We start from the raw sequence: 24263 nt of genomic DNA, 5'->3' as shown, positions 1-24263 counted from the left end.
CCACCAATTCTTATTCTGACTGAATTTGAGAAGATTCGCTACCCGTGATGGTGATGGAAAACCCAGTTCATTGTTTTAAGTTTATGCAATTGGACATGGTACATGCCGATAAAAGACGGAACTGCTTCAGTTGTAGGTGCGATTAAATCAGGTATTCGCCAAGGGAGAGTTTTGCAAAGAGCAGAATATGTTTCAGTGCCAAGATGATGCATATTCCCGAGTACAAAATTTAACTGTCGGTGGAATAAGTGAACTGCCTAACTTGCGTTCAGGTTGTCCTCGAACCGAACAATTGTCCAGGCTACAGTAAGTAAGATTAATTAAGGATGATAGAACACGTCTGTAAAGAAGCCTAGAGCTACAGAACTAGTAGGGAAGACTCTTGTAAGCATTCTTCTCAGAAGCGGGTATAAATTTATAACGGGTCTGTAGGAGATTGTAATCGCTTCACTTGAAAGCTATACGAGGAATTCGATGCACTAATTTTATTATCAATCAGAGTTTATTCCCTCAGAAAGGAAGCGGTCACCATAGGAAACCTGGGAGAGAGCAGTGACCAAACCTCTCTTAAATAATATGGAGATGGAATAGAGCGCATGATAATTACTCTGTGTATTTAATGGTCTGTGAGCTTTGTGGATTGACAACTGATCTCCCGAAGGAATTTAATTATTAAAACCATTAAATTGGTTACCGGTTTGGCTGGAATTATGTGAATGTATATTAAATTCAGCCAACTGAAAACACATTTGCAGGTGACTAACGATGACTGATAGGGAGAAGAGTGCTTTGGTATGACACCGATGATAGACGCAAGGGGTTTCTTATCTCCGCAGCTATCAAATGAACTTGGAAAACCTCAACACAATCGTCATTGACGCATATGAGGCCAGCTGTCCAGCTAAGACAGTCAAGTCATCAAGGGATGTATCATGGTGAAACAAGAACCTAGCTAGAATGAGAACAGAGGCACGAAAACACTTTAACCGGGCAAAACAAACCGGGGACTGGCAGAGGTATAAATATGCACTGACTGCATATAGCAACGCGATCAGGGAAGCGAAACGCAACAGCTTCAGGGAATTCTGTGAAGGGATTGAACAGATCACAGAAGCAACCATGCTGTACAAGGCTGTAGCCAAAAACGGGGAAATATCCTCTGTCTGCTTGAAAAAGGAAGATGGGACATTTACCGAGAATGAGGACAGGGTACACCTGCTTCTCAGAACTCATTTCCCGGGGTCCTACCCCTCGGTGGCAGGCAGTTTGCCTGACACCCCAACAACGAATAAAAGGGGGAGGAAGGAGAGCTGGAAATTAGCAAAAGAGGTATGCTCAGAAGCTAGCCTAAGATGGGCAGTGGGAACTTTTAAACCGCTGAAATCTCCCAGAGTAGATGGCACTTATTCAGAGAGGCCTAGGAATTATCTTAGAGTCTCTTCTGAGGGTGGTAAGGTGGAGCCTAGCACTGGGTTACATACCAAGGACATGGAGACGGGCAAAAATGGTCTTTATTCCGAAAGCGGGTAAAAAGGATCCTTTTCACCCTAAATCTTTCAGACCAATCTGCCTAACATCGTTCGTACTCAAAACGGTGGAGAAGGTCATAGACAACTATATTAGAACTAACATTCTAAAGCGCAATCCCCTACATCATTGTCAACACTCTTTCCGGGCAGGACGGTCAACTGAAACTGCTCTGTATCAGCTGACAGAGGTGCTACGGGACGCCATAGAAACAAAAGAAATTGCACTGTACGTTTTTGAATATCGAAGGAGCATTCGACAATACATCGCACACAGAGATACAGGATGCTCTGACCCGCAAAGGAGTGGGAAACACCCTGGCACTCTGGATGGGCAAAATGCTAGAAAGCAGACAAATAGAGGTACAAACAGGTACAAATTCTATTATCATGAACACCACTCAAGGCTGTCCACAGGGTGGAGTACTATCCCGCTGATGTGGAGTATGGTAGTGGATGAACTCCTGGACGTGTTAACAAATACTGGAATACAAGTCCAGGGTTATGCGGACGACATTGTTTTAATCTGTAGGGACAAATATGAAGATACCCTATGTGATAGAATCCAAACTGGATTAAGGGTTACTAGTGCCTGGTGCAGGAAGGTGGGACTGCGGATCAACCCAACCAAAACCACCATAGTACCATTCACTAGGAGGCGTAAGCTGGATCACCTGAAAGCCATAACATTACATGATATGGAGGTGAAACGAGAAACAGAGGTCAAATATTTGGGAATCACGCTAGATCAAAAATTACTCTGGAAGACACATGTCGGAAACACTTGTTGGAAAGCCACGAGGGCTCTGATGACTTGCAGATCCGTAGCAGGAAGAAAATGCAGCCCGAAGATACTACTTTGGATATATACTGCAATAGTAAGGCCAATAATTACCTATGGAGCGGTAATCTGGGCAGAAAGAACCGAACTCAGCACACAAGCCAGGGAATTACATAAGCTCCAAAGGGTGGTTTGCATGTGTATCAATAGAGCAATGAGGATATGCCCAACGGCATCCCTGGAGATCCTTCTGGGATTAAGCCCTCCCCATCTGCACATACAGATGCAGGCAAGGAGATCAATATTCAGGATGGCCGGTAGTATGAGTGAGGCGGGGAGCTGTCTAAATCGAAGGAAGATTGATATTCTTTCTAGGCGGTATCTCGAATTACTGATACGAAGGGATAGCATGACAACGAGGTTTCACTTCGATAAGAAGTTTGAAACACGTTGGAGTAACAAGGCAAACTGGGAGAGCGTGGCTGCGACATACGGCTTAAACCAGCAACTGATTACTTGGTACACTGACGGATCCCTCACAGCAGAGGGAGCGGGTGCCGGTGTCATTGGTCCAAGGAAAATGTACTTTGGGCCAATGGGCAGGTACACTAGCATATTCTAGGCGGAAATATACGCCATAGACAAATGTGCCTCCTTTAATCTACAAAGGAACTACAGGGGGCAGAACATAGCTATTCTCACCGATAGCCAAGCAGCGATCAAGGCATTTACGTCCAACCAGTTGAACTCTAAACTGGTATGGGAATGTCTGGAGAGACTGAATACACTCGGCTCGTCCAACAAGGTCTGGATACTTTGGGTTCCAGGCCATGCTGGGTTGGAAGGCAACGAGGCAGCGGATGAACTAGCCAAGAAGGGAGCAGGGACACCTTTACACGGGCCAGAACCCTTCTGTGGAATCGGAAACGGTTTCATGGCTATGAATCTAAGAAACGAAGAGAAACCTTTGAAGGAACTATATTGGGCGGGCCTACGAGGGATGGAGCAGTCTAGGATGCTTATTGGGAGATACGAACCCAAGCGCACAAAGGATTACTTAAATCTCACCAAAAAGAACCTCGGAATCATAGTGTGAATTCTCACTGGTCATTGTCGGCTGAACTATCACCTAGGGATAGCTAGGAATATCTACGGACACTGCCTGCAGGTTTTGTGAGGAGGAGGACGAAACCTCTATACACGTCCTGGGACAGTGTCCGGCACTTGTGCAAAGTAGGTCGAGACATCTGGGAGAACACTCAATTCCAGATGCAACGCTGAATCATCTGGAAGTCGAGAACATACTAAAGTTCCTAACGGTTACAGGCCTGCTTGAGATACTATGATCAATAGGTACACTATAACCAGCAAAAGGGGCACAAGAGTTCTTCAAGGACGCGGTGCGACTTTCCCTTAACAGAATAAGAATAAGAAATGAACTTCTGCAATGTCAAATTTTAGTCCCTAAGAGTATTTCTTAAATACGTCCAGTAACGTTAGCAGGAGGTACGCGGTGTACTACTTTTAAGTTACTAGGCCTGAGGAACGAATGAAAGATGGGATAATTTTCTTCAAATCCGAAATTGCCCGGGGTGCCTGAGATAGAGATAATATGATATAATAGAATGAATGGCTCGGATTTTCTCTCTATGGTCCTCACGAGTCTCCGTATAATCAGTTATTTTGACAGAAAATTAATATGGTAGGTAGCTTTGTTGAATACCAGCGGGAAAATTCTAATTCACGGGAGCAGGTGATTACAGAAAACTTTCAAGCAGATTAAACCCATATAATTTTTTTGTTCCTCCCAATTCACTTAAATATTCTCCATTTTTCAAAAGAATGGTAAGGGTTAACAACTTAAATGACTGTAGATGCGATCCGAAAATATAATAGAAAGATACAACACATTTCAGGGTCAACCAACATCTCAGGGCCTACACTTTGAAATCTAAGTATCTTCCGAATTTCGAATGTTGGCACATTTGAGTCAGAAGAACGCGTGTTACATTCAAGTCCATGGTAACCATAAAAACTAGTAGCAGTCCACAACCGATTCACTCATGTATAACGTAGGTTCAGCCTATCTGCTAGTCCGTATGTACCTTGATTACGTAAAATGAGCTCCCCTTCCCCATACAATGGGACTTTCAGACTTGTTTTCTATTTCCGCGTCAAGATGCGTACTTTTAGTCTTTAGATCGTTCGGACCGAGAGCAGAGTTGCTCCACGGCGGAGAGTGGTCCAGTTCCAGTTGAACTTTGTGGGCTCGAAATTTCTCCAGGGAAAAGTGAACCCTTTGGGAATAATTTGTGTTCTGTGCGATCTTATAGTCATTTCCGATATTTCGGTTAAAAGAAGATAAATGTCCACCGAGTGTACTATTCGTTTTGATAACAATCCACATGGAGTATACTACAGCGGTCAGCTAGTTTCCGGTGCATGCGAACTCGTTACCACGAAGCAGAAAACCATAAGAGGTTGGTCCAGTTTAACTGAGAATATGAGGGATAGAGAAATAGAAAGGTTTACCTATTTTCGTGAAATCCAAAGTGTAATTAAAGATAATACATATAAGTGTTATATCCAGAGCAAAAGCTGTTCGACCCCGAGAAAGCCCCTCAGAAATGGGTTTTTAATATGACAATTTCAAAGGAATTGGATCTTTGATATCAAAAGGGTTTCTAACGATAGTACCTAATAACAATCTCCACTACATACAAATATTGTCTTTCCGCCTACTGCGATAAATAGTAGGGTGTCATCAAGCCGCCAAGCATGACCGTTCGTTACAGTCCATAAAATCGAATTAAAAGCATTAAAGAACAAAGGGGATCAACACTTATGTATATGTACACAAATAATTACTTTATAACTCAATTGGCATTACTCCACTTGCCTGTTACAATTACTTAATTGGACACCGCTCTGATGTGGGGGTCAAGCAGCAAATGGAATACTGAGTGGTGATCAGTCTTCAATCATTGCATTATACGAGTATTTTGGTACTAAAGTTTCGAGTTCAAATAAACAGTTTACCCGAAATATCTTATCTTAGGCTAGGTTTTTGTAAAGTATTTGTGACCTTGAAAATAATTTCGGCGCGTGAGGTTCTACGAAAGCATTACATCTCCTCGTTTTTAATGGATTTCAATCCATAGTAGGTGAAGCATTTAGTTAAATTAAAACAAATTTAATCGGAATTTCATTTCATTATCCATTAACTTAGGACGTGTATGTTGCTTGGTCTTCATCTCATCCCTAACCCTTGATAACATGCGGGCGCGCTTCCTTAGTTTTTCAGATAGTACAGGTGTTATTTGAATACCTTATTGCCGTGAGAAAAGGGAGCGAAGGGATACAAAATCGTTCAGTATAAGATTAATTGTGACAACCTATGCCCTATTATTATCAAACAGTGGAAGCCAATCATTCAAAAATGAACAATAGGATATAAGATAACGCAATTTGAAGTGAATTTTATTGATGCACGCAGCAAGTCTGCCAAATAATATTTTACCTGTATTTTGCACGAAAACAGTTGACCGGCTGCACCCTGCATGTAAGTGCATCAGGTGCATGATCACCGCAATTTATTTATGCAGAATTATTGGCCACGATAATCTTCTTCTTCTGCAGTCTTTGTCCCGTTCTTAAGCCGGGTCGCCTCGTCTTGCTGCGCCATTTTATTCTGTCGAAGGCCTGATCTGAATGCAATCACGAGGGTTTCAAATCACCATCCAGCGTATAATGCCAACATTATTTCGGCCGGCCTTTTGTTTTTTTCCCATCAACTTCGACAGTCAAATCAATGTTGGCCAGTGGATGGAAGACGCCATTAATGTCGTATAACTTTGATCCAAGATATTTAAATCGCTCAATTTTGGATAGGTAACTATCACTGTGTGTCCGAAAAGCTGAGTGGTTAGAGCACAAAGCTGCCGTACGGAAGGTCGCGGTTCAAATCTCGCTGACGGCAGTGGGATTTGTATCGTGATTTGACGTCGGATACCAGTCGACTCAGCTGTGAATGAGTACCTGAGTCAAATCAGGGTAATAATCTCGGGCGAGCGTAATACTGACCACGGTCTTGAATGAAGTGCTCTAACACACTTCAAGGCCCTGATCCAATATGGATTGTTGTGCCAACGATTATTATTATTATTATAATTGTCAGTGACAGCGACAGTGCCAGCTTCATGGGGACCGACCGTCAAAAATTCAGTTTTGTTCAGTTTCAATGTGAGACCATGTTGCATGAGGGGAACTTTCCATTTTTGAACGGCGATGTTTCAAATAGTGTTTCTCCATGAGTAATTACGCAGTATGTACTCCATCAGTAGATTTTCAGTTCTTGACAAAAGGGCGAAACACAACAACGGAATGACTGCGTGGTGTGGAGTGAGAGAGCTGTCAAATGAAGTTCATTACATGGACTTGTATGAAGCAATATACAGGGTGCGGCAGCATAACTTCCTTTTTTTAAATGCGTGCCACTCAGTTAGTTGATGTCATAGCGGAGCGCTAGTGGTCTCGTTCAAGAGGGGATACTGTAAAGTTTTGTCCCGACACGGTTCAGTCGCCATCATGCGTTAGAATAGTGAGGAGTGTGCCTTTGCCGTTGAGGTTTACTTTTCAAGCGGATGTTTGGTTATTGCAACACAGCGTGCATTTCGGAATCGCTTTAATTTAGCCCCGTTGGCTCCCGTCCCAGACCGCAAATCAATTGTTACATGGGTTACATTCAGACAAAGTGCAAGTGCAACAAAAGGAAGAACTGGAGTCCCTCGGGCCGTTAGATCACCTGAGAACATTGAAGCAGTGAGAGCGTCAATGTTGCGATCGCCACGGCGTTCTACGCGCAAACACGCATCTGCCGTTGGACTATCCGATCGTTCTGTGAGAAGAATTTTTCGTGATGATCTTCATTTTCATCCCTATAAGATGGCGATAGTGCAGGAACTTTCAGAACGTGACTTCAATTCTCGGATGAACGCGTGTGAGCTTCTTGATGGCGTTCCCGAGGGTGCTATTATTGTTTTTAGCGATGAGGCCCATTTTCATTTGTGTGGGTCGGTTAACAAAGAAAACATGCGCTACTGGGCTGACACCAACCCTCGAGAATTGCATCAAAAGCCTTTGCATTCACCCAAAGTCACAGTGTGGTGTGCAATTTCCTCAGCTGGAATTATTGGTATCTGGTTTTTTGAGGAAAATGAGGTTACAGTGACAGTGAATTCGGACCGGTATGTAAACATGCTACAGAATTTTTTTTCCCACACCGACGTACAACAAGTACGATGCCCAACGCGGCACGCAAAAAAGTTCAGAAAATTGAACTTTTACGATGTGTGACAGATAACAGTTTGTTGACACTTCACGTTATTTGCAATGTGGCGGTGCTTTTCGTTTGCTACTTTTGAATGTAATTAATTCGAATGAATTCGTTTTGAGAATTGTGGAAGGCATTATTTGCATTGCAAGTGCTAATTATTAATGTCACTTGCATTAGTTCGGTCGCTTCCATTCATAAAAATTGAATTTGCCCTCTTAGTGGCATTTAATTGTATGAGTTCCCAGATATGGGGCTTGAACCGGATCGGACGATAATTTGCAGACTCTATATTGGAACTACGGCACTTTCTTACCAGTCAGATACTGTTCTACCCTCCTCACCGAGAGTTGAGTGTTGGGCCCTACCTCTTTGCTTTCCAGAGCCCAGATGCAAAGTCGCCAGGCCCTATTACTTTTCTGGATTTCGTTAATTTGATTGCTTCCACGGCTTCAATAACATTGACAGGGGGAATTGCTCCAAATGTCGATAGTCGTTGTGGAAGTCGATAATGAACAAATTTCTCGATTTATCAGAAGTGACCCATATCCTGTATGCAGATCACTCTCGCTATCACGAGTGTCCAGTTTATCGTATAGATCTTTGTAATGGACCACTCGGGTAAGAGCGATTGCTCTTTTTCTTCTTACAAATTTAGCATTTTTCTAGCATTTTATTATCGATAAATTTGTAGTAGAGGCAGGGTTTCTTGGAACTTTGGAAATCGTCATGCTAAAGCTATAGGCAACAGCCTTTCGGTCACTGACGGTGCTAAAATGTCGGAGCCTTATGAGATTATAGTTGATTTCCATTTTACTGTTCTCACTATAAAATATAGGGAGATGAGACAAGCGTCTGATGAAACATGTACTCACAAGTACAAAGTCATGATTATCTACACAATCGACGATATGCTTGCTACCTTCATTGAGTGCTCCAAACCCATTTCCCGAATGACACCTGCAGCCGTCTCTCTTTTTACCCACATGACCATTGAGGTCGCCAGTAATGATGCATCCGTTATGTAGCCATCACCGTTGCAAGTCTTTGCATCGAGAAGTTGCCAAGAGGCATCTATTTCGGCATCAGGTCCACCATTTGTACCGCGTTCGCCTTTTATGTCGCAGCTTTCGGCACCAGAGCATCGGGTTTATTATAGAGTGCAAATATCAATCTTCTTCTTGTGAGATGAATGCTCCAGTATTTCTCAGACTCTCTCAATCGATCAACCTTTTATGAAAAAGACTGGAGGATTGGACGATAACCAAAAGCCCATCCCAGTCGGCCGAAGTCGACCTAGAGAGAGAGCTATCCGAAAGTGTACCTAAAAAGGTGGTAAAATTGACTGTAAAGGTCCGCTCGCAAAGCTCTCCTGAAGTCGGCTCTCTCTTTCGACACTGCAGTCATTCACGTGTCAGTTTACAAAAATACCACGTGTCCTTAAAATGACACGTGGGATTCCACCGAAACCTGAAATACACAAAAAAAAACAAGGAATATCGCACAAAAAGGATACGCGAAAATGAACTGGAAGAAGAAGAAATGCAAAAATAAAAGGAAATGTTGAGTGGAAGCCTGAATTGATGTTTCTCATGTCTGAAATCTTCATGAGGCGCGGTTTTTGGTGTTCATCACCACAAAAATTCATACGAAATGGCGCTCACCGCGGAACGCTTGTAAGAAACTTCTGGAGGATAGCCTATTTCGTCTTTCAATTTCGTTTTGGTTTGTCGGATGGAGAGACAACAGTTTTTTTAACTTTGTTCTATTCTATTTTCTACCATGTATGATTTTGTAATCCCTTTAGTTGTTATTCTGACTTTAATTGATTTTATTTTGCATATTTCGCTTGCTTTTCTCGAAGTTCCTTTTGGTCATTCCCAATTTTAGGTAAATTGAAAACATGTCTCATCAACGGAATCATTTACCATTCGACTTGGGTCTTGAGCTTCTTTCTACTTTTCCCGCAGGTGACTGGTAAGCTTGACTCTTCAGCGCACTGCGACGATCCTGCAAATCACGATACAAATCCTACTGCCACCAGTGAGATTTGAACCGTGGGTTTCCGTATAACAGCCTTGTGCTTTTAGACACAAGTTATCTATACTACCAATGCAAATAACCTCCCGATAACGTACGTGGAATCGAATATCTCGCTATTCAGATACCTCGATAAAGGAAGGAAAATCCATGTTAGAATGCATACTCGTATGATACTTCTACTGCCTCAGCTTTTATTGAGTGGATGTGTAGGAATTCACCATCGATCGATTTTACTGTGATCCCGCTGTTAGGTGATTGCGGAGGTTCGCTGCAATTAAGGATGATTTCTGGCAAACTTCTTCCGCTTCCCCTAGGTACTTTTTAAAAGCACTTTTCTTCCGTTGTTCTGCGTCGTGTATCATTCTGGGACGACCTACTTGTTGGTTTTCCTACGATATTGGACGGCGTGGTATGGCCATTGAGTGAGGTCGGGTTGAAAGTCTTTAAGGCAAGAAGGCATGTTCTTTTCTGGTCCTCCACTCAAAGAGCATGAGAAACGTCACCGATCACGAGTGGGAAAAGCGTCTGTGACAAAATATAACCCTGTCGGACACCGCTTCGGGCTTCAAATTTTTCTGAAATTCTACCTCAGTACAACATGTATTATTTTGCATTTTCATGTGTCGCTAGGTCTCTAGCATTCAGGGTGCACTCCTATTTGACGCTGCCTAAAGTCATCCTAAACTATATGAAAAGCAAGGGAAATAAACTCATGTTCAACCATACACCCAAGGGGTTAATGCATGAGTACCAACTTCCACTTACCTGAATGTCCTCGAAGTCAACCAGATCTTATAAGTTATGGACTCTCCTCATAATGATGTATATTAATAAATAATAAAAGAATACTTTCCATTGCATAGCAGTCAAGTGCACCAAAACAGAAATTGTACATCTTATCCAAAAGTACACGAAGAGGGTTCATTTGGGGTTTCTTCCCGTGGATTTGTCAGAATAGGGATCAAAACCTGGTGGGTCCTTCTGGGTGGCACCATCATATGGGCTCATAGTGATTTTTATGATTTTTCCTCGCAAGATTCGCTACAAATGCAAGAGCAGCCTGAGGTGATGGTGTAATAGTTAAAAAGGCCATCTCAAGGTGTGTCTACCGTCAGATCCCAAGGAATCTCAAAGGCCATGCACATATAAATTTCGTTCGATTCTCTCTCGTTGGATGTCTTCATTTGGATCAGCAAGGTTCTCAGATTCTTTTAGTCCTTTATTTCATTTTCAGGTCGAACCGTATTGCTTAAATAACGAATTTCATTGATGTAAAAAATTTAAGGGTGACGACGAGTCGGTGTGAATCCCGTTGCATTAGGCATAAAATGGGTAAATTTTGTGCAATTGCTCCTTAATGGCCAAAATACCAAGAGTCCTGACCATTTTCTGAAGATGACTAAAACACTAGCGTGGCCACGACTTCGACGGGCACCAGTTGCCAATTTAAATAGTGAGGTTAGTTTAGGAGGAGGTTAGATTTGGTTGGCTGATTGGCCCCAAACGTAAAATTAACTTCTTGTTTAAGGAGCTGCGTTATTTGTGTTTTCTGTTTCCTATTTGTTGGGTAAATTTCAACATTTCAGAAAAGGAGAAGTGTGGAACACATTTTCTGGTACACATACAAGATACAAGATTTCGGGGGGAAAATACAATCTAATTTCACACATAAATAATGAACCTTTAACAAACACCACTTTCAACAGAAAAGCTGAAACTCGATTGATATGCAGAAATGAGAAAGATGAAGATGTACAAGTTTAAAATTCTCAAGTAATATCGTCAAACTTAAAAATAAATGTCTAATTTTCAAGCATGAAGGTCGCACATTGTACAGTTCTGCCGCAATCTTGCAGCGAATGCAAAGAAATCTAGATAAGATACATTTTGAATAAATAACGTGAAGAATGTCGGTTGGGTCTTTTAACCTGTAACTCATTCTTGACATGGAGGAGATAAATTAGCAAAAAATGCTCGTGGAGGAAACATAAAGTCAAATTCTTACTGATTCAAGTTTTGTCAAAAGGTAAACCTGTCTGCATGCATTAGTCTCAGTTCTGATGTTGTTCTCTGGGTTCGATAGTCACTATTTCCTTTGATCTATTTTGTGACTACTATTTTCATTAATAGTTCAGATATGGAGTTATTTAGTGGCAAAATTGAAATTCAGGTAAATGGGTTACGGACAGGTTTATGATCCGGGTTTTTATAATTTCCGTCCGTAATAATAATGCCTTAGTTTTGCAATGATATAGCTTGAAGAAAAATATTCCACAACTTTTCTTAGCGCTGCTCTGGTATATGTCTTAACACTTATCGAGGATAGACGCACAGAGAGACCTTTATACACAAGTGAATATGGCCTAATGGCGTGATGACGCACTTTCTCGGGCAAACTAATCCAAATTCGAAGTGGCTTTAGAGGATTGTGATGGGAGACTTTAAAGCCGTACGCCATCCTAGATTATACTCGTACGTCCTCAACAAGGAAGAGATCGTGACTACCATTAGGAACTTTAGAGGTAATAGTAGCGCTCACAGTAATCAGAGAAGAGCCTGTGAGAATGTTAGAATATGGCAAAGGGAAATCAAGTAAGAAATTTATGCTCACGGATATGCAAGACCTAATATTCCAAAGCAAATAAACCTTGAGGCGAGCCATTCTCTCAGTGCTTTAGTGTAGAATTACACATCTGCAAAATTATTATATTAGGAAAACTTATCATTTCTGATGAAAAAGTCAAAGTAGTTGCTAACGGGGTCGCGAAAATATGATACACCGGAAGAGTACCGACAACCGAACTCTGCAACTCAAATAAAACATGCATTTTTCACTACATAACAAAATTGTATATTTAAACGATTTGCTTATATGAATATAATTTACTAAATTCACTTCAAATTGGCTATTCTATACGACTCGACTGCATATTTCTATAATCGAAATAGAATAAAATATAGTGAGCAAAATTTGTAAAGATATTTGTGTGGACTCGAACTTCCAATCTCCTTGGTGATTGAGGCAGAAGAGACCGGCTTATTGCCATGCGGTCTTTTCTGTCCCAATCAACGGCACTTTTTCACCGCTAATCCTCCACTCCCGTGTCGAGTTCTAAAAGTGGAGAGTTCCGCGCCATCTATTTGTTCGTATTCGCAACATTCGAAATAAATTTCGAATGCCGCGAATCCTGCCGCGCCACAGTGCCTTACACATCTTCTAGACACAATGGGCACCCTATGGAATCATGCAGGCCTATGGACTTTGCTACAACAATATTTACATATAATTGGCCGCGCAGTGTTACTAACGCTAATATTTATGCCACCATTAGGATATTGTTGAGGTATTTTGGTTTACCAGGGTACGTTTGCCAATTTTCCAATCCTTTCAAATCATAATTACCAGCTTTCTTCAAACTTACTACCTTTGTTTGATGTTGTCGAAATACAATTTTCGAGTTTTTCGTCCATTGTGACAATATGCACCTATTTTCTCGCTATTTGAAGACAAGGATATGTTACCAAAGTTGCTATGTCAAGTTGTTTTGCTTAAAAACGTTAGATTTCTGACCCATGACACTTAATTTTCAAGTAAGTGAGCACTTAAACGACACATCAGGGTTAGGGTGGAAGGCTAGTCTTCATTTATACTTCTTTATCTGGAATGACATCTCTTCCCATATTGACGCAATTTTGAGCCCGCTACAATTTTCAGATACTAAAGTCTATTGATACGACAACGAACATGCTTGGCCCCAGCTGCAAACAAAGTCGGGCCGGCCGGTTCGACGATGAATGTAAACTAGCAGCGGAATGAAAGGATGCTGTATACCGAGTAACGTTCCATTCTCAAAGAACGCGAGCCCGCACGGATACTTTTCACGAGCTTTATCGAGCGGAGAAGCCGCTACACAGACAGAAAAAGGAAGCCTGGGATAACCAACAGGTCTGTAAACTCGAGGGAGCAGCCACACCAGATGCGAAAGTTTTGCCAAAAAGCCAGCAGGAAAAAGCCTTATTCACCGCGATCCACATCCTACCGAGACATGGAAGAAAATCTAATATACGATATTGGAGCGATGGGTTGAGTATTTTGATGAACTGCTCAACAACCAAAATATCGGCGAGTTGGAGGTCCCACCAACTGAAGACTACGAACAAATACTGTCGCCATCAAGTATAGAAGAAACAATCTGTGCAATATATCGGCTTAAACAATTCGGCAGGATGTAATTACAACCGAAGCGGCTTAAATATGGAGGGGCCCAATTACATCAATATCTGCTGAAAGTGTGGGATAGTGTATCAATGCCTGATGACTGGCAAGGAGATATTATCTGTCTCATACATGGAAAGGGAGATCACATGGCTGAGTACCATCTCTAAGATATTCTCTGCTATTTTGTTAGTTCCGATACCCACTACGCCGCTATCTTGCTAGTTCCGATAACCGTACGCCGAGAACATCAGTGGTCCATGCTAAAGAGGCTTCACTCGAGGAAAATCAACAACAGATCAGATTTTCTCTATGCGGCAACCCGGAAAGTCTATTAGAGCAACATCTGTGGTAGAAAAGAAGACGAGGCAAACCCTGGCTCAGATGAAGCGATGGCATAGGTCAGGACGCTATGCAGTTTTTAGGGATATCAAATTGGTTGATCTTGATGCAAAACAGGAATGTCTGAAGTTTCTTATTAAGGCAGGCCTAGTCCAGATACCTTTGTTGCGCCATTGATGATAATGCAGGTGCACCAATTAGGCTCAGTTCTGCACACCAGAACTGAACCCCATAAGTTCAGATTGACGTTAAGATGGCTTCGTGGAGCAGACGTTTGTACTCAAGTAGTAGAATTAGATGCAGTACTTTTGTTTCGATTAACTTCCTCCAATTTAATCGGCTATCCAGGTATATATTTAGATACTCTAAATCACTCTCCTAAAGGATCATTACACCATTCATTCAAACTTTAGCAACATTTGTTAAGTTGTAAGTTGAGACATGGAGTTCAAGGTACACCTCCCATTCCACTTCAAAACAAAAGATTCTAAAATTCATTGTGACTGTCTACTGATGCACATTGAACAGGGATCTTTAGCCTTTTCGTGAACAGCTTTGTAACTCCCATTTCCATTGACGCTTGGAAAGTTCTACGGAGCCAATTGTATCCTTGGTTAGTGTTTTTTTTGGGTCTGGAGATATGAACGCCCGCTATAGTTATCTCAACATGTGCTTTACTTGGAACAGCGGTTTTAAATTTTTCAGAAGATTGGCACCGCACGAAATAATTCATTGAAAACAAAAAGTAAAGTCCTGGCCTTTAGTTTCCAATGAAATTTCTGGAAAATTTACCAGTTTGTTGATTTTGCAGTCAGTTTTCCATTTTTACACCTTCTTATACGTTGAATCCTTTCTTGAATGCTTCAGCTTCTTAATATTTTAGATTTGCTTATAATGGAACGACTACTTGAAAATAAACTTCTTCTTGTTCAACCTTTGCCCCAGTCAGAAGAAGGGTCGGATGATTTTCATCGGTTGCGCCATTTTGTTCTCAAAACCCCATCTAGTGAATTGAGTCAAAATGATTCAGGACGATCTTTTGGTCGTCTCCCATCGGCTTCAATGTTCAAGCCGATCTTGTCCACACCATCGAAGGCACCTCTTTTAAAATTTTCCAATGAACGGTGCAACTTCATATCGATCGCCGATGTCCTCATTTCTACAGTGATCATGATGCATTATGTCATTATGTCATTATATCTGATATGCTCTTCATCAAATACGAGAGGGCTTTAAACAGTGTGAAGAAAGCTCCTCGCAGGAACTAATAGTTATTATCAGAGCGCTGTATGACTCCATAAAATCGTATTCTGGCTCTGGATTCCGAAAAGGAGGCAAGTAGAATCAAACTGAAGATAAACACAAATAAACCCAATCTTCGCAGTCTGACTGGTCATTGCCCTTTCCTTAAGTGCATTGATAGTCAGTCCACTAAAGAGATTGACCAACTTGCATATCTAGGAATCATTGTTTCTGCCAGCAAAGTTACCGAGCTCGATGTTAGTCAATGCGTTAACACAGTTAGATCCACCTTCGCTATATTGTCGTAAGAATGCAGTTATCTGAACGCCAACATTAAGTAGAGGTTGGTTCCGCGACTGTTTCGCCTGTGTTTTTATATGGGAGCAGAAAAATGCTCGTTGTTCGGATCTTGTGTGAAGCGTGTTCCAATGCCATGAGTGAAATTTATTTTAGGTCATTTTTTGGTGAATCGATTTTACTTACCTTTGAGCAATGGTGGGAAGAAGGAAGAGACAGTATATCCTATATTATCTATCTGTTTCAGAATCTATGTGTGTCTGTATGTCTATAAGGATAATATCGGACCACAAACACTATAAAGCAAAGTCCAGTTGATATATCAAGTAGAATAGTATCTTTGTGATGAAGCAACGAAGTTAGGTGGTCCCCGATGAAGCGAGTAAATAGAACTAGAAACAAATTTATTTACCTTATCAAAATCAGTTTAGGCTCCGTCTTTCGATCTATTGGTCAATCGAATTTTCTTCAGAAACGGGTACCACTACTGGTATGAAATTTGGTGAGAATGTTGAAACTGTATACATCAACATATATCCTATGACCCATATGTGCAAAAGGATGGTGTAGAGTTTTCATAGAATCCGCGACAACATCTAAGCTGAGGGCTCTGCCAAAGTTACATCTCACAGTTTGTAGCCACGGATAACAGCTAGTATAGAGGTAGTGAACTAATTTGAACAACGATTGCGACGTCGAGTCGCCGTGACATGGACTTACGGTTTGGCAAACGGTTCAAAATTAGTTGCACATTGGCTGACAGCTTTGCCATTCTGTTCCGTATCTACACCACTATTACTACTGTAAAAGTGGCTTTTAGGTTAATGTTACAGATGACTCCGTCCCGATAATAATCTTGGCAAGGCTGAAGGTACAGGCTCCGTTGAGGCGGACTCCTGACTAGCGCCTTATCCCCTCTTTGAACAACATTTCCATAAGAATGGCTGTGAACCCATGCGTGACCACGCTGCTCACATAAACAATCATTTAAGGGTCATTTAAGCCGATTACACTTTTTATCAGAAATAGCAGCTTTCAGGCGGGACTGAAAACAACGGCAATTACGGCGACATAACCGACAACATCTGAAATTTTTAGAGAGAACGGCAATACACCACGCTCACCGCTTCTGATCACAAAAACGGGAGGGGGTGCGAAGTTCTGAAAGTTAACTAATGAAAAGGTAGAAAGGCCGCTGCTCCAATTGAGAAACCAATTAATAATAAGAGAGTGCACTGTGGAGGCTAATAATTCTGACAACCAAATTTGTGGTCGGAAAAAGAGTGATAAGAAAAAATAGCATGCTTCGAGCTGCGTCCCACTCCCTTGTCGGGAAGAAAGATAGGCAAACTCCCTAATCAGGCGAAAACGCAAGTCATCTCATCGGAGTGGGTGGACTTTATCCGAAAGACAATTGTAGACGAAGAAAGGTTACTCATGAAGTTCGGGGTGGTCTTAGAGAAAATGAAGGTTGCTACCATCGTTTAGCGTAACATTTCTATGCAATTCAAAAATGACATAATCGAGATGGAGGAACTATTGGACCCTATGACACACCAGTGAAACAACAACAATGCCACGATAGCGCAGGATAGCGCCTTCCGTACTTCAACGCTAGCAAGGTCGGTGTCAACTACGATGAAAGATAAGTGACAAACCACGGTCAGAGACCCTTGTCATCCAATCGAGCGAAGGGACATCTTTCGCGAAATTTCTTCGTGAAATCCACAATGACGTCAAACCAGAAGACGTTGTCGTAGACGTTAAATCTCTCCCGCAGATTCAAATCGGTGTCATACTCATTGAACTTAGGTCGAAAACTGACAAGAAGAATACATTTTGTGAGACAATTCAAGGTGGGAATCACATACGTTAATACCAGAGGACAAATTTTACGACGAATTTGCAAAATAAAGCGATGGGCAGTTCCAACCCCCTGCTTAAAGAGATGGGCTTATGAGAACATTCAGAGGTTTGCAAAGGGCAGAACAGAAGCACTTTATGTTATAAGTATGGTGAACTCTCGCATAAAACGAAAACATCGGGAAAATGCTCTTTGCGATTTGATGGGGCAAATTGAACAAGAAAGAAAAGCTGATTTAACACTCCTCAGCGAGCAGTATTGAGATAGTGGTTCACCATCGGGGTACCGCCATATATCGGTCAACAGGACCATAGTCGAGGAAGTGACTTCATTTGGGTTTGCTCTGCGGAAGTGACTTTTAACTGCGTTTACCTCACACCGAACGACTGTTCGTTTTTCGAAATAGACTCGATATCTTGGATGACGAGGCTTGAAACACGGACAGTAAAGTAAAAGTTGTAGGAGACTTTAGCGTCTGAGCCCTCGAATGAGGCATAGTTCAGTCTAATTCTCGGTGCAAGCAATGTATTGGAGCACTCCGAAATTTCAACGCCGTTGTGGTGAGGGGACTATCCTTGACGTGGCTTTCCTACAGAGTCTATAGTATCACCGATGCAACGATGGCGGGTACTGGAAGATTTCACGCCCAATGATCATCAGTGCACTTCACCCTAAGTGACAAACATGTTCCGACATTATTCGTATGTCCGGTAAATATCTAGTGGGTTGACAATCCGGCAAATCGATGCTGGCAAATTTATCAAAACTCTTTCAACAGAGGTAAAGGAGTTATGAGACCCGCATGTGGAAAGAAGAACTGCGATTGAATCGTTGGTTAACTTAACATGAGCCTTTCCACCACTGCAGACTTCGGCGGGTTGTACAGCGTGTAAGAGTCCAAGGTGAGATAGAACTTAGATTCGCAATATAAAAGAGAGAGAAAGGAATTTCACCACGAAAACAGCAGGCAGAAAACACGCTGCTGGCGAGTCATTGACATTAATATGTGCTCGTGGGGCCTCGGGTGTAAATTGGTTACCAAATTCCATGAAAACATTGGAAAAAATCGCAGAAATCTTGTCAACCCCATCAGAACTGACGCTGGCGACGAGAGAGCGGGTGTACTGAGGAATGCCTACTCTTCACTATAAAGGAATTGGAAGAGTCGTTCTTGTCCATGAAGGACAAAAAAGCATTAGGAGCGGATCGTATCTCCAGCGAAACGCTGAAACTTGCCGACTTGCAACTCACCGCTCCTACTAGAAGGTTGCGGAGTTCGTGCTGATAAATAAAGGCAAAGACAACCCCGAGGTGCCGGCAGCGTACCGACCTCTTAGTAAATTGAGCATAGCGGTGAAACTACTTGAGAGGCTTATCAAGTCAAGGCTGACTAGATTTCTCACCAAAATATTATGAAGTCAGAGCAGGCCTATGTAATGTAATTAGGTAATGTAATTAATGAAGTGGTCCAAATGGTGGTGCTGGTCCTCTTTGCGACATTAGATGCAAAAAACCTCTTCGATTTTGCGGGATGGTGCAAATGGTCAAGCCGCAGAATAGAAATACCTTTTGCGTATGTTAAGAGACCTGGTAAAGACAGCTTAGGATGGAAGCTACAGCTACTTGAGAGGCTTATCAAATTAAGGCTGACTAGATTTCTCACCAAAATAATCTGAAATCAGAGCGGGTCTATCCATAATCAATGCGATTGAGGAAGTGGTCCACATGATGCTGGGGGTGCTCCTTGCGACATTAGATGGAAAAAATATCTTTAATTTTGCGGGGTGGTGCGAATGGTCGAGGCGTAGAATAGAAATACATTTTGCGTATGTTGAGAGACCCGGTAAGGACAGCTTAGAATGGAAGTCACATTGGGGATGCGCGCGACCCAGAGATCTACCCTTGGTCAGAATCTTTGGAGCGTCTCATACGCATGGTCAAACAAGCCCAGCGTAGACTGGCAATGTGACGTGTAAAGTGACGGCTCAGGAGATGGATGGCTGAGTCTGGAAATGGAAATGGAAGTGGTCGTCCTGACCATGCAGAAGGTTTCCACAGTCGTTCCTATTCGGGTTGATGAAACCATGGTCTTGTCAAAGCCAGCGATGAAATATCTCGGCTTCATGGATACGAAGGTGAACACCGCAGACAAGGACCCATTCAGAATATTTGCGATTTGTCGGAAGTCCCTTATCCAGTAGGCATCCTTTGCTGTTAAAAACGGTTGACTCCGACTTTCTATACCATTCCCACGATTGGGGGGCGACGGGCTTTGCGGGTTACGTCCGCCTATTTTACCGTTTCACAACCAGCAGTAATGCTGGTAACAGGAGTTATCCCGATCGCTCTATATACTGAATGGAGGTTTACATAATACAATTTTAAGGAAAAGCAAGGAAAATATGAAAACCGTCGTTTGAGAAGAAAAATGAAAGGCGGGGTGGCGAAGAAGAAGGAGATGGATAGGAGCGACCACAGGGTACCTGAGGCTCCCTGGAGCACGGGGTTGTGGTTCTACACTGAATAGGTCTAGCCTGAGATAATGCGATCACCGTTTCTGGGATAGTATAGTCTGCCTGAGACTGGAGTCCGGCACTGTATGGGTAAATGCATTTCACCGTCGTACCCGAAAAGTAGGAGGTGAATTGTAAAAGTACTAACAGCTTGAATTATATGCGCGTGGTTAATATTCTTTACATGAAGTCGTAAAACCTTGATCCCATGGAGATGTTTTGGTTCGAACGGTCATAACTACATGGCCTTATTATCTATTAGCACTATTTTCCCAGAAATTGATTCTTTGAATTGATCGGGAAAGGAGCCACAACCCCTATGAGGGTAAAAGATACTAGATGTGATGAATACACTAAACAGAGTTCCAGATAAGTGAGATATGTAATAGCCCAATATTGAATTCACGGTGGTTTAAAGTTCAATTCGGGTGGGTGCTGATTGCTTTCAAGGGAAGATTGCTCGAATTCTGTCGTAATTAAAGTGAAGAATTCTGGATACTTTGAATGGCAGAATTTCAAGGTTTGAACTGATTTGTTATCTGGTTTGTAATGGTTGGATTTGTTTGAAGTAGGGTAGCTTTCAGCGATAACTTCCATGTTATTGTGCTTCTTAACAGCAACACAATGTTCGCTATATCAATTGTAATTGGATTTGATGAGTCTGACATTATGAGACTTCAATGAAAATCCTCACTGCATTCAAGGGAAGAGAGTGGAGGATGATTGGGGCTAATGCGTGCTATCGATGTAAGTCTAGCTAAACTTAAATATGTTTAAATGTATTCAAGATGCTGCGACGCAGATTTTAGCTTGATTTGTGTATTATGTATTATCTACGATATTATATACACTAATCGAGGCTGTGTTGCAATTTGCAATATTATTTGCAAAGATTGCCAAGTTAAAAGCTACAGTGAACTTTAATTTTATTTAGAACTTCCATATACGAATTTTTCTAGCAAAGCTGATAAATTCGAAGATAACAGAGAAAGTGAAACTTCTATCTTTTAACAAAGAATTACTTAAAAACAAGAGAATTGACATTTTGCCGGCATTTACTTGTAAAAACGCTAACGTAATTTATTTCAATTTCAGCAATCTACATTACAATCAATGGGTTCGCTCAGGTGCGCTGGACTGAAAGCCGTTCCCGAAAAACTGCTGAAGGGAAAAGTGAGAATTACATTGAAACCTTCCGAGGTGACGAGCAGTACTTGTCCTCACGAACAGTGGTGTTAGGCCAGGATACTGGAAATTTCTTCGAATTACATCCTGGCAAATATGTGTACCCATTCCAAATTCAACTTCCACCCCATGTGCCGACGTCTTACAATGGATTTTACGGACAAATTAGATATGAAGTCAATTTAGCAATCGATAGGCCTTGGAAATATGATAACATCTTCAGACAACCATTTACTGTCATTTCACCACTTGATTTAAATACGAATCCGATTTATAGGGTAACTTCCATATTTGTTTTAACATCAAATATCATATTTTCAAGTTAATCCTTTCTTCCTTTTTCAAATGAATCTACTCTTATCTAGGCACCTGTAGAAAAGAAGGAAGAAAAACAATTTTGTTGCGGGACATGTTTCTATTTCAAAAACGATCCAATCGTCCTCAACGCAGACATTCCTTACTCAGCATTTGCCCCTGGACAGAATATTGACTTTAAAATATTTGTGGGCAACGAATCGAATGTCGATTGCAGAGAAGTGAAAATCAAGTTGGTCCAAACTACTGAGTTTTCAACTCGAACTCCAGAAGCAAAACATCGCACCGAAAGCATGAAAGTGGCAGAGAAAAAATTGGGAGCCGTTTTAAAGTTGAGCCGAAAGGAATATAAAGATTTCCTGAAAATTCCCGCAGTGGCTCCGTCGAGTTTGGAAACTTGCAGTATAATCAAAGTGAAATATACTTTGGAAATCAATGTTAAAATTGCTGGACTACACACAAATATGAATATATCCGTGCCAGTTACAATTGGAACTATTCCTTTGGCGGGCACCGTTGCAGGAGGTGACAGCGTAATTACAATGCAGCCCCAAGCGAATGGTCAACGTGACGGGCAACCACCACCATACAGTTCAATAGGTGAGACTTTATATACCTTAATAATTAAGAAATTCTGTGTTAATAATATCATTTGATATGTTTTTAGCCCCTCCTGCCTACGAAGAAGCAACACACAGTGGAAAGCTCTTTGTAGACAAAGATGAAGAGGAAAAGTATGGCAAAGCATTACCGTTTGTACCAAAATATCCAGTTTATCATAGTCCGAACGCTCCTACTTCCGGACCAATTCCTCCAACAATAGGACACACTACGCCCAGTAAACCACCTGCGAATGTTCCAGCCGCTGGACCAACACCTGAAGAGTTGAATCTTGGTATTATTCCTAATCCGGCAGCTACGACTCCTGGTCCTATTCCGATGTATCCGCCAGTCCCTCCAGCAGACCAGCCTTCTTCGCCGCCAAAACAGCCTGATGTGAAGCCTAGACCAATTGGTTGGAATGCATAAGTATATCGTGTGCATATCTCCTTATTTATACACATACGAAATAAAATAAAAGATTTTTTTATTATTCTGTTTACTTTTTGTTCATTTATTTACGAATTACTTCGTTTCTGAAGAACTCCAAGTGCAAAAAAAATGTCAGGCAATGACGGTTTTACGCTTTCTTACCAGGGCAGAGGCAAATCATCAGATGCTGCCTCACCTCTGCCCTGGGAGCAGCGAGGCCGAAGCGGCTCGCAGATGTTAAGTGCTCTTTTCTATAATTCGCAGAACACAGCATAACTACGAATTATATTGAGCGCAAAACCGCCTTACCAGAGCTTGGCCAGAGCTGACAATATTTTTCTTTTTTGCGAATTGTGGGGTCCGAAGTCCGCATCAGCTTAATGCCGGGCCGGCCCAAGCTCTGGTCAGGAAGGCGGATTTGCGCTCAATATAATTCGTAGTCATGTTGTGTTCTGCGAATTATAGAAAAGAGCACTTAACATCTGGGAGCCGCTCCGTTTACGCTGCTCCCAGGGCAGAGGTGAGGCAGCGTCTGACGATTTGCCTCTGCCCTGGTAAGAAACCGTAAAGCCGTCATCGCCTGACATTCTTTTAAAGTTTGGGTGCTAAGCCCTAATCGAGTGGTCCGGTGACCAAAAAAAGAGGGAGTAAGTTGCTCCCCATTTGGTCCGGTCCGGCATTAAGTTGATGCAGACTTCGGACCCCACAATTCTCAAAAAGAAAGTAACTCCAAGTACAAGCGAAAAAAACTTGTGGTATTTCACTGCCCATTTTCTTGAAAGGGGACTAGGGAGTGGGATTTGCAGAGCGAAACAGCTCCAGCTATGCATAGAACAATAATGTAAAACTGTATTGAACGATTCACAAAAGGCGCGTTAGCCTAATCAGGATGGTTTCTATTAATTTCCTGAAGTGCATTTTTAGGTGGGGAACGAGATATCATGTCGACTTGGACCACACTCTAATGAAATATACACGACATTGGCAAAAAGGATTTTATTTGCGTTTAAATGAATACGGAAGAGTACGCAACAGGAAAGATAAAGTGGGCGGTACGCAGAAAACGACGAAATCCATCCGCTCGGCTGCTACGGGGAAAGACCATCTCTGGCCACCTTTTCTGAGGGCTCTGCTCGGGAGCGAAAGTCAGTGGGCGATGATCAGTGACAAGCCTAAACTGTTTACCTTCCAAGATACGTTAGAAGTGTTTAACGGTGTCGAAGGCAGCGAGAAGTTCGAGATCGTACGGCGACGTCGACGATAGCTTCCTAGAAAAGAATCCCAATTGAACCCAACTACCGTCGGGGCGACGATGATCCAGGGTGACGTCTATGGCGTGCCTAAAGGCGTCCGTTCGAAAGGCGAGAGGGCCGGACGGGGCGGTAAAAGCCATAATTGTGGCATTAACGATGCTATCCTTGCAGCGTTGGAAGATGTCTATGACGGTCGTCCTACATACGAGAGTCACGCGCTTTGAAGGCGAGTCTTTCAACAATTCGGTGAGCGCAGCTTGCATGTCGGCCTCGTTCGGGATGCAACGCCGATAAAAGTTGAATATGCCGAGAAAACGCCGTA

The 24263-nt window shown here is 42.1% G+C and overlaps 1 protein-coding gene across 1 annotated transcript; it reads left to right on the top strand.

The window, feature by feature from the left end:
* The first annotated feature begins 4463 nt into the window (after positions 1-4463).
* Positions 4464-22752, top strand: LOC119660188 (arrestin domain-containing protein 3-like). The gene is made up of 4 exons (XM_038068602.1): positions 4464-4787; positions 21252-21619; positions 21707-22256; positions 22324-22752. Exons 1-4 carry the CDS (start codon positions 4673-4675, stop codon positions 22683-22685), a joined length of 1395 nt encoding a protein of 464 aa, XP_037924530.1. The 5' UTR covers positions 4464-4672; the 3' UTR covers positions 22686-22752.
* Positions 22753-24263: the final 1511 nt, after the last annotated feature.

The sequence above is a fragment of the Hermetia illucens genome, chromosome 6 (assembly GCF_905115235.1).
Source record: "Hermetia illucens chromosome 6, iHerIll2.2.curated.20191125, whole genome shotgun sequence".
NCBI lineage: Eukaryota > Metazoa > Arthropoda > Insecta > Diptera > Stratiomyidae > Hermetia > Hermetia illucens.
This window is presented reverse-complemented; position numbering and strand designations above follow the sequence as displayed.